Source organism: Lucilia sericata, unplaced genomic scaffold (genome assembly GCF_015586225.1).
Source record: "Lucilia sericata isolate MDLA Ls3-8-SP2 unplaced genomic scaffold, ASM1558622v1 Contig000115F_arrow, whole genome shotgun sequence".
Lineage (NCBI taxonomy): Eukaryota > Metazoa > Arthropoda > Insecta > Diptera > Calliphoridae > Lucilia > Lucilia sericata.
The window spans coordinates 311,160-328,777 of record NW_023994147.1 but is presented as its reverse complement, the minus strand read 5'-3'; the positions used below and the strand labels follow the sequence as shown (position 1 = coordinate 328,777).

Here is a 17,618-nt window from a genome sequence, read left to right as displayed (position 1 = left end):
ATTGAACGGAGTTGATAAAGCCAAAACAAATTCGATTGGAATATTTAGCCCTTTGGGTCGCATCATAATCGTGTAAAATATTTTGAACCAGTTTCCACGTTCATTGATGTCTACACCACTTGATAATGCTGAAAATGTTTTTTAGATAATTTTATTTTCTTTTTTGAGATTATGGCATTCGACATTAAACCAAAATTCGATTTACATAGTGAAATACACTGAAAAGGGAAACTAAAACTCAAAATATTTTAAAGAATAATTTGTAAAAAGTGTAAAAACCCAAATGTCTTCGACTTAAAGATACCTTCAAGATTGATAAAATATTTGACCACAAGTCATATTTTAATTTTCATTCAATGCATAATTTTTACGTAAAAAATGTTAATTTTGTAAAAATTGTTCAAATTGTTAAATACCAAGAACTTAAAGAAGATGTAATAAAAATTTTGGAAGTAAAAGACACTACTCATCAATCGATCGGTGCAATATTAGATCACAATTTCCATAGCATTTCGATATTATTCACTGAAATAGCATAAATAAACATAAAATAAATAAAATTAAAAAAACAAAAAAATAGTTACGGGAAAAAATAAGTTAATTTATTATTATTTTTAAGATTATTTAAATTATTAAACAGAGTCATTAAAGATTACAAGTTAAAGCATTTTGTTTTTGTTTTTTTTTTTTTTTTTTTTTTGATATCTAAGTGATTAATAATAAAAAAAAAGAGAAAAAAAGGAAAACAATAACTTTGCATTTACCGATTAATTTAATTTATTTAAAGTTTATACGTTTATGAAATTTGTTTGAAATTATTTAGAAAATAATATGTAGTTAATGTTTATGTGTTTGTAGTTAATTACTTTGTAATATAATTTTCCAAAATAATAATTCAAATCAAACTTGTGTTATATTCAAAAGTATTCACGCACATATTTTTTTTCTTATTTTTCTTTTGTTTAAAGACAGCTCTAACGTTTAGCTCTAATGTTATTTATTTTTTAATTAAATGTAGTATGGTATTGTATTTATTTTATTATATTATATATATTTATATTTTTTGTATTTTATTTTAATTATTTATTTTATACGTAGAAGTGGCATCTTTTTTAATATTAATTATTCTCTAAAAAGATTTATTTCATTTTCAGTAATTTGCTCGCTCCATTTTATTTAAATTTCTTTTCCACCAAGGCAAATAAAATCCAACTAAAAATGTAATTCATTAGAACAAAGGAAATTTAAAATATAAAAAACACACAATAGTCATGTAATTTGTAACATATTAAATGATTGCAATTTCATTTGTTAGTCTTCGATTTTTCATAAAAAGGAATTAAAATAAAACAAAACTAATATGATAAAATTACTTAAGAAAAAAATGCCTAAAAACTGGAGAGTTAACTGAGAGAAGAAATACCACCAATCAATCTATCTGCATTTTCGTACTATATATATAATTTTGTATACGGATGTATATAAAAACGTATATAGAGATATACATAGATATCGTCCATTACAAATATTATGATTCGTAATCTCATTTTTTCTTAAACATGCGACGCAGTGTTTTGCGCCAGCACAAACTATGCGCAGCATTCGTTGCAGTAACCGGTTGCGGTGATAGGGACTTTGAAGACGAGAGACGCCAAAATGATGTTATCAAGGATTGAGATGGAGATCGGTTGTTCGGTGTATTCTTGGTTTTCTTGGAGGGTGTAGGTCTTTCCATAGACGGAATAGCGGCAGGCATTGAGGGCGACCGCAGATACGTGGCTGTACTACAAGTACCGGTAGCTAAGTCGCAGTCTATGGGAGCTGGCAGAGACAAACAGGGTATATAACGACGTGGATGAAGTGTGTGCGGTGGTAGTATCGGAGAGGATGATCCGGATCCAGAAGAAGAGGTAGAAGTAGCAGCAGAAGAGGAAGATGAAGAAGTCGTAGTTGCAGTGGGTGTTAGAAATGATAAAGACAATGTTGGTGGTCGTGGTGATGATGATGACGATGGACAGGGATTAATTAGTTTATTTTATCTTAACCAAGGATGTTGCAGGCAATCCGATGCTGTAGCTCTCTTGGCTGGATCAAATTCTAGCATTGGCCTTAGGAAATCAGCAAATGCTTCAGCCTCTTCTAATGCCCATTCGTATTTTTCGTGTAGTACATCAACAAGACCCCATGGCTTCAGTCCGGTAATATTGCGCAACTCACCTTTACGATTAAAACTATGTGTGGCATATGCACCACGGAATATAATGTGCGGCGGTATGGGGCCCAACAGTTCAATGATGTGGGCAATGTGATCTTCATCACGTGAATAGTTGTCACCCGAATGTGGTTCAAACAAATAGTCGCCGGTTGCCAGCTCAAAAGCCATACATGCTGTGCTCCAAATATCGGCTGAGCAATCGTAGCCGGCGCCCAATATCACTTCCAATGAACGATACTGACGCGTCTGTATGTCTTCGGTGAAGTGCTTGTCGACCCAACAAGCATTGCCCAAGTCGGCAATTTTAACTTCAAACGCACAAGGTTCTAGTGCCGGATCTTTTCTGGGGGTTTGTTTGTGAGGACGTTCTGTTGGACCATTAATTTGTTGTTGCTGCTGCCCGTGTTGTATTTGTTGCTGTTGTTGTGGTTGAGATTGTGGAGGCTGCTGCTGTTGATTTGAATTTTTCTGATTATTATTTGTTTTATTGTTCGTTTTGTTATTGTTGTTGTTATTATTCGTTTTATTTTGGTTGTTTGTTGTAGGATGATGAGCCTTATTCTTTTGTTTTTGCTGCTTAACACCATCTCCAGCATTAGATGATTGTCCCTTTAAAGTAGCTGACGAGCTGCTGGAATCGTTCAATTCCCCCTTAATCGTATTGCTGCCACTACTGGATGATGTTGTTGAAATTGTTTCAGTTACTACAGTTTTATCTTTTTGTTGCTGCTCCTTTTGAATTGGTTGCTGTTGCTGCTGCTGATTGGCTTTTTCTGAAACAAAAAAAAAAAATAAGTAGAGTGTTCACTGTTGCAATTTAAATTCAATACTTACTCTTGTTCTTCTTTTTCTTTTTCTTCTTGTTTTCCTGATTTCCAGTAGTAGAAACTTCATTTTCATCAGCACCGCCATTATTACCACTAGTACCAGCATTTGGTTTAATTGGTGGTTTATTTTGTGTTTTAGTTTTAGCAACAGTCTTTTCTCCTCTAACTGCTACTTCATCATCGTCGTCAGCATCAGCATCGGCCGCTTTCTCTTCGGCTACATCATCTTGTACCGCATCATCCTCGTCATTTTCAGCATCAGAAGCATCGCCGTTTTGTACAAGTTCGGATGATTTTTTGGAAGTAGCACCGCTACCACTATTACTACTATCTTCTTGCTGTTGCTGTTTATTGGGGTCTTCGCCCTCGGCACCGGTTTGTTCCAAATAATCCCATTGTTTCTTGAATAGTTCTAGACGTTTTTTGGCCTTCTTCTTCAATTTTCTCTTTTTATTCTTGCTCATTTTTCCCGTAATTTGAGGTTCGCGATACTCCTTCGGAGCTCGGCTCACAAACGATGGAAACATTTTAAAATTCATAACATACAGCTCAGTGGCTTCATTTGCCAGCTTGCGTACGTAATTATCGTCCACGCACAGCAGGACATTCTCGGGTTTAATGTCGGTATGTATAATTTTACAGCAAGTATGTAAATAATCAAGACCCTCAAGCACTTGACGCGTTATAGTTTTAACATTTTCGATCGGTATGCCACGATAATTTGATTTGCGAATAAGCTTTAAGAGATTATCTCCTAGTACCTCGAATACCATGCAAATATGGGTACCATTCACTCCAGATATCTTGAAGTCATCCAATAACTGGACGGTCTTTTGACGACGTGGGTTGTTCGGTTCCGAATCTCGCACAGACTTGAGTATTTTGATTTCATCTTTTGCTGTTTCGGCAAAGTGATGAGCAGATTTGACAATTTTTATGGCCACATAACGTTTCTCTTGCAAATCCCAGCAAAGCCATACAGTAGAGAAATGACCCCAGCCCAACTTGCGTACAACATGATAACGTCCTGAAAAAACAAAAAAAAAATTATTTGTTATTAAGGAAAATTTTAAAATAACTTAATCGATATATGAATAGCAGGCGTTTAAAAATAAAGCAAAATTCACCTAAAAGATAAATAAAATCTGTAAATTCCGTACAATCATCAAGCAAATTCATGTTGGAACTGGTATCATGTTTCTTTTTCTCTGATTTATTCACATTAAAATGAATTAGTTTATTTTTTGTTCTTTTTTTATTGCAGTCGTCGTAATCGACTCATTACTTTCAATGTCAGTTGGAGACTGAAAAAACTTTTGGATTATTAACGTCCACTACTACTGTCCTTTTGTTTGACTTTGTCTGTTTGTATAGTGTTCTATGACAACAATAATTGTTGTTCAGTTTTTGTGGCAAATCAGTCAGCTATTTAAAAGAGTTTCAAATTTATGTATTACTTAACTACTATCAAAAATATATCTTTGGCAAAAATTAAAAAGTTTTAAAACGCAAATACTTAGCCAATTCTAAAGGAAAAAAGATGAAACTTATATTTAACTAGTTTATTTTTTGTTCAATATTAAATCAGAACTGTCCAAATATTTAAAGATCTGTAGTCAATTAAAATGCCACTACATTCTTCAATTATTGTTGCAGTTTGAGAATACATGATGTATGAACAGTATACAAATTGCAAACATACATAAACATTAATATGTACATACATTAGACCTACTCATAGATGGCAGTGCTTGAGTTCCCTTCTTAAAAAAATATGTCACATCAAGTCAACCATTCATGAGCTGGACCGTTTAAGGTGTTCAATTTAAAATTGTACCTTTGATATGTTTTATGATGATTTCCAACATTAATTAAGTCAAGCTTGGGTCATTTGTCAGCTGGACCAATTTAAAAAAAAGGATTTTTTTGGGTTTATAAATAAAATGTAGTTTGATTTTTAAAAAATTTAATATTTTAAAGCTTTTTTTTCGAAGCTGAGTATATGCAAAACTTATTAAACTGAGTTTTAGTACTTTTATTTTCACATAACACTTTCATCGCTTTAAAAATTCTTTCAAATGATACCCCATATTAAATATATACATATGTACATATTTTCAATAAAGAATGAGTCGGTCTAATGTACATACATATGTCTGTATTTTATGAGTTCAACTTGTAATGGAATTCAATATTGTAATATACGTTGATATTTGACCATTGTACACTTGGGTTTAATCATCCACCCTCAATTCCTTTGTTGCTGCACACCATCTTTCATATGTGTTCGTGTTTATGTTGTAAACACTTGCACATTCGTTGGACATTAAATATAAATTTGCTATAAACTTTAATCAATTGATTTAATTTGTATTTTTTTATTATTATATTGTTTGTACTAATATGTCTGTGTGGAAATGTGTATAGAAATTTGTTATTACGATTTAAGCTAATGAATGACATTAATTTAATTTTAATAGACATTTTATTAAGAACACTTCATTTGGAAACGTAGATATGAAACACTTAATCGTAGTATCAAATTACTTTTTAAAGTCGAGAATTCTTGGGTTCTTAGGAAGTTAAAATAAATACCGGTTTACTGGGAAATGAAAGTACGCTATGACTTCAATGTAATATCTTCTCATATTTCAATTACTAAAAAGGAAATTCTACTCTAGCACAGATCTATTAGATAGATAGATGGAGAGATAGATAGATAGATAGATAGATAAGATAGATAGATAGATAGATAGATAGATAGATAGATAGATAGATAGATAGATAGATAGATAGATAGATAGATAGATAGATAGATAGATAGATAGATAGATAGATAGATAGATAGATAGATAGATAGATAGATAGATAGATAGATAGATAGATAGATAGATAGATAGATAGATAGATAGATAGATAGATAGATAGATAGATAGATAGATAGATAGATAGATAGATAGATAGATAGATAGATAGATAGATAGATAGATAGATAGATAGATAGATAGATAGATAGATAGATAGATAGATAGATAGATAGATAGATAGATAGATAGATAGATAGATAGATAGATAGATAGATAGATAGATAGATAGATAGATAGATAGATAGATAGATAGATAGATAGATAGATAGATAGATAGATAGATAGATAGATAGATAGATAGATAGATAGATAGATAGATAGATAGATAGATAGATAGATAGATAGATAGATAGATAGATAGATAGATAGATAGATAGATAGATAGATAGATAGATAGAATATTACTGTTATTATGAATTTAAATCGAATTTTACTAAATTGTTTAATTTCGCAAAAATATGTTAATTGTGGCAAACGTTTGGAAACGAATACATTTTCTGGTAATTAATTACTGTGTGTATGTTTTCTAAATGCCCAAAACAGTTTTAAATATTAAGTTTAGATTTTTTTGTGATTCAAAAACAAAAAGTGAATACCTATACACTAAAAGAAAAGACAATAGCAGTAGCGGTAGTAGTAGTAGAAGTGAAATTGTTAAGCATTCTCGAAATGAATCATAGAAACATGTTTTGTTATTAATTGGAACAGAACCACAAAATCAATCAACTAGCCAATCGATTGGCTTGTTATGACGATGTTGTTGTTGCCATTGCCATTTTAACTATAGCACCGACCGTTTATATGTATGTATGTAAAATTTTGTTTGCTTCTTGTTTTATTATTTTTTTTAAGCTTCATCAGTCTGATAAAAATATGTATGTTAAGATAAATGGGTTTTGTTGTGGCTGTTCGTAGGTATCTTATGTTGTTGTGTTTTTGTTTATTTTCTAGACAAATACAGGGATTAAAATAATGAATTCATAGAATACTGAACACGATGTTAAAATTAGGTCCTACTAGAACGATTTGAAATCGAGCGATTAGAAAGGGTGTGAAGAATTCCCATCAATGGTTTATTATTTTGTAATACTGCACAGACAACAAAAAACATTCTATGTGAGAAATATGTTAAAATTTTATGAAAAACTATGAAAAATTATTTCATTACATACTTGAATATTTAAGTTTATGTTTACGGGAACATTCAGTGTTCTACTCTAGTTTATCATTAGTGTAATATTATGTACATATTTAGAAGGGTATAAAATGCATTCTTTTAAATATCTGACATTTAATCATTGAAATATTTGTTGTGGTGTTTTAAAATCACACTCATCATCTCGATTCAAGATGGATGATACAACACCAAACATACATATATTTCGTCCCACAATTGCCACCTGTGTTTTGTTTTATCAAAGTACATATTGTATTTATTAGAGAACAAAAAACCCTTTCAATTCAATAAACAATTGATTTGTGCACTATTTGGCACTTTGTATATTTTCTATATGCATATGCATCTGTATATATTTCAGATACATATATCTACATATATATATTTAATTTAAAAAGAACAATATACAATAGGTATGATGATAATAATAATGTTGTTGTTGATGATTATGTTAGTTTCTAATATTATTATTAGTAGTACAAGTAGTTGGGTTGAGTTTGATTTGCTTTAATAAACGACACACACTAACATATATTTAAATCCATTCAACCGTTATATAAAATAAAAATGAAAATCTCAGAACTTTAAATATGACAGACAATCGGACGGAAGGACGTACTATAAAACAATAATATAAACAAATACACTCACACACATACTCGCGTTGTATGATTTAATGTAATGAAAATATATTTTTAAACAAATTTATTTAAAAAGACATGCATGACGTGTGTGTACTCGCATGTACAATTGTTTCTATTTAATAAAAATGTTATTCACTCCCAGTGTATGTATGTGTGTTATTTTGGTCTAAAAGCAAAATATTTTCATAATTTATTGATGTGTAGTACGTTAGAAAACCAAAAATAAAACCCAAAGACAATAATTAACATAAGTCTGTGACTTATAAATATGAAATGGCAACTAGAGTGTCCAAAAACAGGTTATTTGCAATTACATACATACATATGTATGTACGTAGGTATGTACATATGTATATGAAGAATCTATTAAATATTACCGTCATCTAGACTAAAAGAACTTTATGCATGATAAATTAAGAAATAATATAAAATAAAAGAAAATAATCCCCTTTAAATAGCCCCTTCATTCAAGATTACAAATTTTAAATATTGATATATAAATAAAATAAATTAACAATAATCATTAAGATATAATTCATTTAAATAAATTTCGTTAGCATTATTGAAAATTACTTTAAATAGCTGGTGTAGATTCAGGCATGTCCTATATCTATATTCTTAAATATTATTATATGTACTACGTATAATTTCATTTAAAATAATTTATTAATAAACCTCTAGTGCCCCCTATTCATATGCCTTATCAAAATAACCTTATGTCTTCTTAAAAATAAGAAAAAAAAATTATCATAAAACTTTGCCTTTCAACTTACCATGAAAAAGATCACCAATATTAACTGGATGATAGCCTCCCCTGCAGTAATCCTCTTTTAATTCTTGTTCATCGTTTTCACTATTTATTTCGGATTCTTCAGAATCGTTGGAAGAACTACGTGGTGGATAAAGATATTGTTGTAGTTGCTGTTGTTGTTGCTGTTGCAACTGCTGCTGTTGTTGTCTCTTTTGATTTTCAGCATGATAAATAGGATCTGTGTACTGTTGATTTTGATAATGCATGTAATCATCATGATTCAACGACTCCGTTGCATAATGCTGCTGGGATGATTGTTGTCGATAATCATCATCATCATAATCTTCATCATCGTTATCATTGCGTTGTTGTTGTTGACTACTAAGTTGAGATTGTTTTTTTGCTTTACATTTCTTTGTTGTTGTAGTCGAAGACCTTTGCATAAAATTCACCTCATCCAGTGTATTGGAAGAGCCAGTTATAGGTGTGTTATCAGCTAACGAATTTGAACCGCTTGAGGAGGGGGCAGCACAGAAAGATTTAGAAATTTTTGCCGAAATATCGCAGACATCTGTTACGAAATTGGGCGACTGTAAGCCACTATCCTCCAAATGATTGTTGATGGCAACATCTGGTGGCGATGAATTTTCTTCATTTGCCTCGTAATGTTGTTGCTGTTGTTGTTGCTGCTGCTGCTGCTGTTGTTGACCACCGGCAACACCATTTGCTTTACCGCGTTTCTTATTTGCCTTGTGACGTTTCTTTTTAGCTTGTATGGCCAAAACCCGTCTGTTGACGTCAGCCTTGTTGTTCATTTTTTTGTGGTTGTTACTACTACTGGTTGTTAGTTGGTTGATTGGTATTGAGCGAATAATATACAAACCGAAACGAAACCAAAAATCTTACAAAGATAAAATCGGGTCAACTTTGCCTAGATCTTAGAGCTCTGTAGTTGTGTGTTTGCTGTATTTATTTTCCTTTCAGGAGTCTTGGTGATTTCAAATGCCTTGGAGTCCTAAAATAAACAAAATGAAAATGTTGTAATTTTGTAAAAAATCTTAATTTACGTTTCGTATTTTCACTTAAAACTCTCACTCACACTGCTCGCACTCATTTATTTTAATCACTCAAATTCACTGATTTTTTTTCTTTTTTTAAGAATTACAAACGCACACACTACAAATGGGTGGTTAGAAGAAAATTAGAGAAGAGAAAAAAAATATTGGTAAAATGTTCGTTTAACTCCAATTTTCTGTAATTTCAATCAAATTATACGTTGCATCTAAATAATTTATATATTTATAATTGTCAAATTTGTTTACGTAAAATTCAAAGATTACAAATAAAGATTTTTATGCTTTTTTCCAAAAAAGTGGAAAAAATCTATGTTCCAAGTTATTCTTTCAGATATTGTAAAAAACACACACACTTGCACTTCATCAAAGAGTAAAATAAAAAACAAACTAGCAAGCAAAGCAATGTAACTATATTTTTCGTTTCATTTCCAAATACACCTCTCTTTCTGTTACATGCTTTGACATATGTTTTCTCTTTTAGACACTATCTTTTTGTCTCTATCTTAATCGTTCACTATATTTTGCATATATCTTTTGACATACTTTAGAATTTTCTGCACAATCTTGTTGAAAAAAACAATCTAAATAAACATTTGTAATAATTATTTTTGTACAATTTTTTTAAGGGAACTTTTTTTAATTATATTTTAATAAATTTTGCTTACATGTGTAGAAATATATTCACAAACTCTGAAATAAAAAACACGCTGGTTCTAGATGCTGAAGAATTGGCAAAATGCTATTTTTCGCAACGAACAGACTACAAAGTGTGATGTTAGTGTGTGAAATGCAATGGAATTGAAATTAATGAATTTACGAGAAATGTCAAAAAATACAACTCTTCTCTTTAAAAAATCGCTAGAAAAAACCAAATCTGTGTTTGCCATGCTTAAATGTTGGGTTTTATAAATCGACTTTTGTCGGAAAAAGTGGAAGTCGCCCTATTGACCTAACAAAGTCGATGAGTCGACTATCTTGTACAAAAGAGTAGAAGAACGATTTTTTTCAACAATTTAAGTTAAATAATTTTTATATAATTAAAAAAAATATTTAAAAACATTTCAAAATTTTTCATATTTTTTGTGTTTTTAATATAATAGTAGTTAGTTAGTTAGTTTGACTAACTAATATAATAGTAACTTATTTTTCATTCGAATTGAAAATTTCTAGTTATACAATTTTATATTCGCTTTACACTTTCTGTGTTGTGAAATTACATTCAAATATTTATTTCCATTCGCAAAACGTTGCAAAAGATCTAAAAGATGGAAAAAGTTCGAAAGTCAACTTTTCATTAAATACAATAATGTATACAAATTTTACACAAAAAACATGCTGTTCACAGTAAATTAAAATAAAACAATCAATTAAAACTTATAAAAATATATAAAATTTTTTAAGTTCGCTTTGTACGTATCGCTATTTTGTTATTGTTTACATTTTTAATTTTGAAATAATTCGTATGCATATTAAACAGTATTGTTTTAAATTTACACTGTGTAGACAATGAAATTAACTAAAAATGTTCTCATATTACTTTAATATTTTAATGTATATTTTTTATAAAATATAAAAATTTTCAGAATCCACATAGAAAAATAAAAGTGTATTATAAAAAAACATTCAGCTTTTCTCTTAATAATACATTGCAATTAATATACCTTGAATCAGCTGTTTTCTTATCTCCACCTTATAATTAATATACCTTGATGTGGCCGCACTGCCACCACCTTATATGAATTCGCCTTAGTACATATGTGTTTGTTTTTTTTTCCTCAGTTTTGTTTCTTTTTTCTTGTAGAGATATACAAAAAAATACTGAAGAAATCATGATAAGAATTTCAAAAATAGCTTAATAAAATTATTGATCATTAATTTAAAAATATAACTAAATGCAAAATTATTGAGTATAAACAATAAAAAACTGAATGTTTGTCCTAGAATAATTCATAAATTGCAAAAGTTATTGGAAGGAAATTTTTTCTTTGACTTTGCCAGTAAGTTGTTTCTTCCTCCTTCTTCGATTGTTATTGTTTCTTTACTTTTTTCTATTGTTGTGGTAAAAACATTGAACTTCTTGTTTTGCCTACAAAATTAACAATAAGTGGAGCAAAAAATTATGATATTGGATGAAATTGTGTCATGGTAAGTAAAAAATTTAATTATTATTTAAAAAAATAAACGGTTAAAATTATTCTTTGAAAAACAGGTATCAGAAAAAGATTGGCACATATGATAAGGAGCCATGGGAAAAAACAGTTGAACAAAAGATACTGGATGGTTTCAGCAGTGTGACATTGAAAACAGCTAAATTAAAAACCGAACTAATTGATGTGGATTTAGTTAGAGGTACGTATGTATAAAAATGTGTATTAGTTTTTTAAAAAAAACCTATAAACTGAATGTGTGTGTGTGATTGTATTTGTTTGTTTGTTTATTATTAAATATTATTTCCTCTAAATTGCATTAGGGGTGGGTGGGTTAAAGAAAAAAGAATATGTAGCTCTTTTAAGGCTGGTAACTCTAAGTAAACCCGTTATAAGATTTAATATTATTTCCAAAGAATTGTAAACAGATTCAAAAGAAAACAATTCAAAACAATCTGATATTTTTTAAATTTTATAGGCTCTACATTTCCCAAAGCAAAACCTAAACAATCTCTTTTAACTGTTATACGTTTGGCTGTATTGCGTTACTTACTTTTGCCCCTTTATGCACAATGGTGGGTGAAACAAACATCTCCGAACGCCTTTGGCCTGTTGCTATTTCTGTATATAACACAAATGATAAATTGGGCGGTTTACACATTTAATGTTAACCGTTCAGAATCAAATGATGAATTAATTTCAGTTAAAACCAATAACACAAATAATAATGCGGCAGATAAAGTAACGGAAAATGAGGTAAACATTTTTTTATATTTTATTTCTGTTATTTCATTGTTACCTAATAATTCCTACTTTTAGCATATAGTTTCCATATCTGAACTTTTAATACCCATGGTTTTAAGCCTTTTCCTTAGTTTAATACACTCGCAGATTGTGGCCACAAACATTGCTCAAAGTGGCACCAAGTGTAAAAGACGACGTTATTCAAATACCAGCCAAAATGGTAAACATGCGAAAGAGAACAAATTGCGTCGACGTAAAAAGTTGGTAAAGTAAGTAAAGATTGTATAAAGATTTCGTTCTACTAATATAACAAATTTTCTATCAAAAATAAAAGAATGCGTAATCATGATTTATTGGTTGAAAATACTGCAATTAAATCCATGTCTCTTAAAAAATATGCTGCTGGTAGCACAGAGATTTTAACAAAATCAAATTCTGAGATTTCCTCTAATGCCTCTACCAATACTGCTACTACAGTACTGTCGGCTAAACAATACAATACCAATTCTCCTACAGCCACAACACAAGATATATTACTTTTACAATCTCATTCTACAACTTGCACATCAACCCTGCCTCTAACTCAGACTGCTACTAGTAATAAATTAAAATTAAATCTGGTGGAAACCCTGTGCTCGCATTCAAATTCTGAAGATCTCCTACATTTAGACAACGACACTGAGTGTTCGATTAGAAAACGCAATGTCAATTGGCATTCTCCCATTCACAAATATGCCATCTCCGCAACAACTTCGACACAAGAAAAACAACAGCAAACTTCTCCACAATCCATATCCACTACTAGCAGTACACATACATCACATGTTGGTGATAACTCTAGTATTTCATCAGGCAGTACGTCACCTGTTTCGCCCACAAAAACAGTACGTATCGATGAATGTGTGCAGGAATTCTACGATGATCTAATCAATCGTACCACAGAACCCATAACAAAACCCTCTGCAGTTTCAACTGAAGCGGGAGTTGTTAGGGGCGTTAGTACGGTTTCCAGTGCTCGTCGCGCCGTTGGCGAAGATGATGGTTTCGAAAGTCTCAATGGCAAAAGTTCAAGTGGTGAGGATACAAACGCTTCACCTCATGTAACAAAAAATCAATTACGTTTACGTTTAAACACCATAGACAATCATCAACGTTTGCAAAATGAGGTATATTTCTGGCGTATGTATATTAACTAAAATAACGGATGTAACAAATTTATCTTCTATGTATACTTTAAGCCTTTACAACAAAGTACCACTTCCATTTGTTATCGTCGAAAAGGAGTGCATCTTACGACCACAGATAATCCTGATTATAAGACAACAACGAAACAAATGAATAGTGCAAAATCACGTGACATAAGTAGCGAGGAAACTGAGGATGAGGGCGATGATGGCGAACTTATATCCAGTCCAGCTTCACAAGGCAATGTATCGAACTATAACGAATGCACAACATCAGCTACAGAATGGTTGGGCATAACAACGAACAGTAAGTAGATAATTCAAGGAATTATTTCCCACTTCAGTTTACTAATTTTCTTAAAAACCAACAGGCGATGACTGCAGCTATAGTTCAGAATATGACAATTCAGATAATTATAAAAGTAATCAGTATTCTGATGAAAATGACTGTGATTTGGATTTTACGCCTACCACAATATTAAATCCCCATGGAACAAGTGATAGAAGTATGTGTTTTAATGATTCAAAAATACTTGTTATATTAACCTATAAATTTTCAATTCAGTAAGTTGCACAATTTGGGATCAACGTGAAATAAAAAAAGCACAAATGTCGGTTTTGGAAATATCATCGTGTATCATTGATAACGTAGAATCAATGCCGGAAACAAATGATTACATATACATTGGTATATTCTTTTCATTGCTGCTGTCTTTGATACCGTGCTTTTGTCGTTTATGCGAAGTGACACTCGATACGGAAAATCCCAGTGAAATAAATTACTTAGATTTGCCCATGATGTTATGGGAAAAGGCCTCATTTTCATTTATGGCCATTTTTCGATTTGCCTTCGGCCATACACAATGGGAACGTACAGTATTGGTGATTGGTTTAATACAACGCATTTGTTTGACTCTTGTTCTTTTTATGATTTTTGCTGTGGCCGAAAGGACCTTTAAGCAAAGGTATGCATATATTATGAAAGTAACTTAAATTAAGGAAAAAAATACTTATGTAAATATTTTCAGATTTTTATATGCAAAGCTTTTTTCGCATTTAACATCTTCACGTCGGGCTAGAAAATCCAATTTACCCCATTTTAGATTGAATAAAGTGCGAAATATTAAAACGTGGTTGAGTGTTAGATCATATTTGAAGGTATGTATGCATAAAACGCTATTGCTTAAATGTCTCAACAATAATTGTTTGACTGATTTGCAGAAACGTGGACCTCAGCGTTCAGTGGACATTATAGTATCAGCTGCTTTTATTATCACCTTACTATTATTGGCATTTTTAAGTGTAGAATGGCTTAAGGATTCGGTACATTTACATTCACACTTAAACTTAGAGGCTCTTATGTGGTCCACCACCATTGGTATATTTCTGTTGCGTTTCATGACTTTGGGCAACAAAATTCATCACAAATATCGTAGTGTTTCTGTATTGATAACAGAGCAAATAAATTTATATTTACAGGTATATAATTAAAATATATATTTAATCAAGTTTTCATGTTTATATAATATTTCTTATGTTTATACAGATTGAAAAGAAACCGAAAAAGAAAGATGAGCTAATGGTTTCAAATAGCGTTTTAAAATTAGCGTCTGATCTTCTAAAAGAACTGGAAACACCTTTTAAAATATCTGGCCTTAGTGCTAATCCTTATCTGTTTACCACCATTAAAGTGGTTATACTTTCAGCTTTATCTGGTGTTCTTAGTGAAATGTTGGGCTTTAAGCTTAAACTACATAAAATTAAAATTAAATAAAGTACCTTCTATATTTTTTCTTTTGTTATTTTTTCTATTTTATTTTACTTATTAGTATACTACTTACTTTCTAATTCAAATATTATAGAAATTTATTAATTCCTCTTCTTTCCTGTATTACGTTTTACTAATATAGAATCTAGAAAAAGAGGAATCATGAAAAAATCTTGTTGCCATTAGATATTCTAGTATGTAGACCAATTATATTCCTATTAAAAAACTAAAGTGGTGAAATTATTATTTTATATTTTCGTAAATGTATCCTTTTTGTTTTTTATAAAGACTAATTTTTATCAAATATTTGTATAATAAAATTTAAAAAAATGTTAAATATTAAAACTAACAAAATTTTGTTTAATGTATAAATAAGGATTATATCTTGATTAAACTGTTGTTTTGTTTTTCATCTTTAACAAAAACGAGTAATAATATAGAATATTGTTTTATTTAAATAAAATAATAAAACATATAAACGTTCAAAAACCTCGCAAACTGTGCAATCTGTGAATTTTCGATTTTACATTGAATTATTCACAAATTGTTTGGTATTTTACTTCCACAACACTGATACATTTGATCGCCTATTTGAACTGATAATTTTAAACTAAATTTTCTCTTCTAAATAACACAGATAACCATTTGTGCAAATGAGCAAGTTTGCAAGTATTCGTTTAATTTCAGATTTTTTACATAAATAATTCAAAATACTAACGAAGTTTTCCCTGTTTTAACGGAAATTTTTGAATATTAAAATGTAAACAATAATAAACTTTGACAGCGGTGCGTACGCACTTAAAAAATATCAGCTGATTGAACAACACCACCTTATGTGAATTCGCCTTGGCTGAAATTTTAGCAGGCTTCACAGTCGATTTATAGCCGCCGCCGTTAACATTTGACGACGCAGGGCTGTGAACAGCAGTCAATTCAGTTTTTTACGCGCCTAATTCGACTCGAATTAGGCGCGTAAAATTCGAGTCGCTGCTTTTACTTCAAAGACTTTGTGTTTGTAGCAAACACGAGATACGAAAAATACATTTGCTGTTTGACAAACCAAACTTTCCTAGGTCGTCAAACAAATGTATTTTAAAGGGACATCAAACAGAATCTGTTTGAAGGAAAAAGTCTGCAATTTTTTGCGCGCAGTTGCATGTTTTCGCGCCAATTTTTTGCAAATTCTTCTTTTATCATCTTCTGCATTTTACATACATTTTGAGTTTGTAACAAACGCAGAACGTGTTAAATTTGGAAATTTTTTGAAAGTTTTTATACAAAAAAATTTTAAAACATTCCGTGTGCACCAAAACAGTAAATAGTGATCGATAGAGAATCGAAGGACGAATTGATTTCTGTATTGATTTTTTTCCGGGGTACATTCTATGAGATGCTATAACGTAACAAACTTTGAACAATTCACAAAGTAAAGAAAAAAGTTTTACTATAAAATTTGAAAATACTCTGTGTGCACCAAAACAGCCAATAGTAATAGATAGGGAATCGATTAAAGAATCGATTACTATATTGGGGTACTTTCTATCGGATGCTGTGATGTAACAAACTTTGACAAATTCTCAAATCTAATGAAAAATGCGAAAAAGTTTTTGCATAAAAAAATTTTAAATATTCCGTGTGCACAAAAACAGCCAATAGTGATCGATAGGGAATCGATCCCTATATTGATTTTTTTCCTGGATACTTTCTATTGGATTCTGTAACGCAACAAACTTTGACAAATTCACAAATCTAACGAAAAAGAGGAAAAGGTTTTTTATACTACAAAAATTTAATTGTATTATGTGTGCACCAAAACAGCAAACAGTGATTGATAGGGAATCGAGTAAGGAATCGATACCAATATTGATTTTTTTCCTTGATGCTTAAATAATATTTAAAAATTTTTAAACAGAAAGTTTTTTTAAATATGCAAATTTTTTAAAGCTTGTTACGTCTCAGCATCCGTTAGCAAGTACCCAGAAATGAAATACTGGAATCCATTCATTTTCTGATTCCCTATCGATCGGTATAGTTTATTTTGGTGCACAGTCAATATATTTCATTTTATATCAATAATTCAATATTTTAGAAATAAATCAATTAGTTTGTTATTGTTTTCTCTTTGTTTACGTGTTTTACGTATTTTTTATGTACTTTTCCACGTGTATACACAAAAAGTACCTTTTTATGCAACTCTGAAAAAAGTTTGCTAAAAATG

General features: G+C 30.5%; 2 protein-coding genes across 3 annotated transcripts; one reads left to right on the top strand and one right to left on the bottom strand.

The window, feature by feature from the left end:
* Window positions 1-753: 753 nt before the first annotated feature.
* LOC119600491 (SRSF protein kinase 3) lies at window positions 754-10,351 on the bottom strand. 2 transcript variants are annotated; one of them, XM_037950746.1, is made up of 5 exons: window positions 9,804-9,890; window positions 9,581-9,657; window positions 8,504-9,496; window positions 3,050-4,069; window positions 754-2,988 (listed from the first exon to the last, which is right to left on the bottom strand). In XM_037950746.1, the coding sequence occupies exons 3-5, from the start codon at window positions 9,294-9,296 to the stop codon at window positions 2,036-2,038; spliced, it is 2,766 nt and encodes a 921-aa protein (XP_037806674.1). In that variant the 5' UTR covers window positions 9,297-9,496; window positions 9,581-9,657; window positions 9,804-9,890; the 3' UTR covers window positions 754-2,035. The 2 variants fall into 2 exon arrangements, with proteins under 2 accessions (XP_037806674.1, XP_037806673.1); XM_037950745.1 differs by lacking the exons at window positions 9,581-9,657; window positions 9,804-9,890 and adding an exon at window positions 10,223-10,351.
* A 983-nt stretch (window positions 10,352-11,334) lies between these two features.
* Window positions 11,335-15,626, top strand: LOC119600460 (putative homeodomain transcription factor). The gene is made up of 11 exons (XM_037950681.1): window positions 11,335-11,702; window positions 11,767-11,906; window positions 12,183-12,460; window positions 12,524-12,717; window positions 12,783-13,614; window positions 13,687-13,939; window positions 14,004-14,138; window positions 14,198-14,597; window positions 14,661-14,790; window positions 14,854-15,111; window positions 15,179-15,626. The coding sequence occupies exons 1-11, from the start codon at window positions 11,677-11,679 to the stop codon at window positions 15,404-15,406; spliced, it is 2,874 nt and encodes a 957-aa protein (XP_037806609.1). The 5' UTR covers window positions 11,335-11,676; the 3' UTR covers window positions 15,407-15,626.
* Window positions 15,627-17,618: the final 1,992 nt, after the last annotated feature.

What these genes read in the sequence shown, in the direction of transcription:
- LOC119600491 (XM_037950745.1), bottom strand. Translation starts at nt 9,296, where the DNA reads ATGAACAACAAGGCTGACGTCAACAGACGGGTTTTGGCCATACAAGCT. An exon ending in TATTGGTGATCTTTTTCATG is followed by an intron (nt 4,070 to 8,503) that starts GTAAGTTGAAAG and finishes TTGTTTTTTCAG; the next exon opens with GACGTTATCATGTTGTACGC. An exon ending in AAAGAAAAAGAAGAACAAGA is followed by an intron (nt 2,989 to 3,049) that starts GTAAGTATTGAA and finishes TTTTTGTTTCAG; the next exon opens with AAAAAGCCAATCAGCAGCAG.
- LOC119600460 (XM_037950681.1), top strand. Translation starts at nt 11,677, where the DNA reads ATGATATTGGATGAAATTGTGTCATG. An exon ending in TGATGTGGATTTAGTTAGAG is followed by an intron (nt 11,907 to 12,182) that starts GTACGTATGTAT and finishes TAAATTTTATAG; the next exon opens with GCTCTACATTTCCCAAAGCA. An exon ending in GAAAGGACCTTTAAGCAAAG is followed by an intron (nt 14,598 to 14,660) that starts GTATGCATATAT and finishes AAATATTTTCAG; the next exon opens with ATTTTTATATGCAAAGCTTT.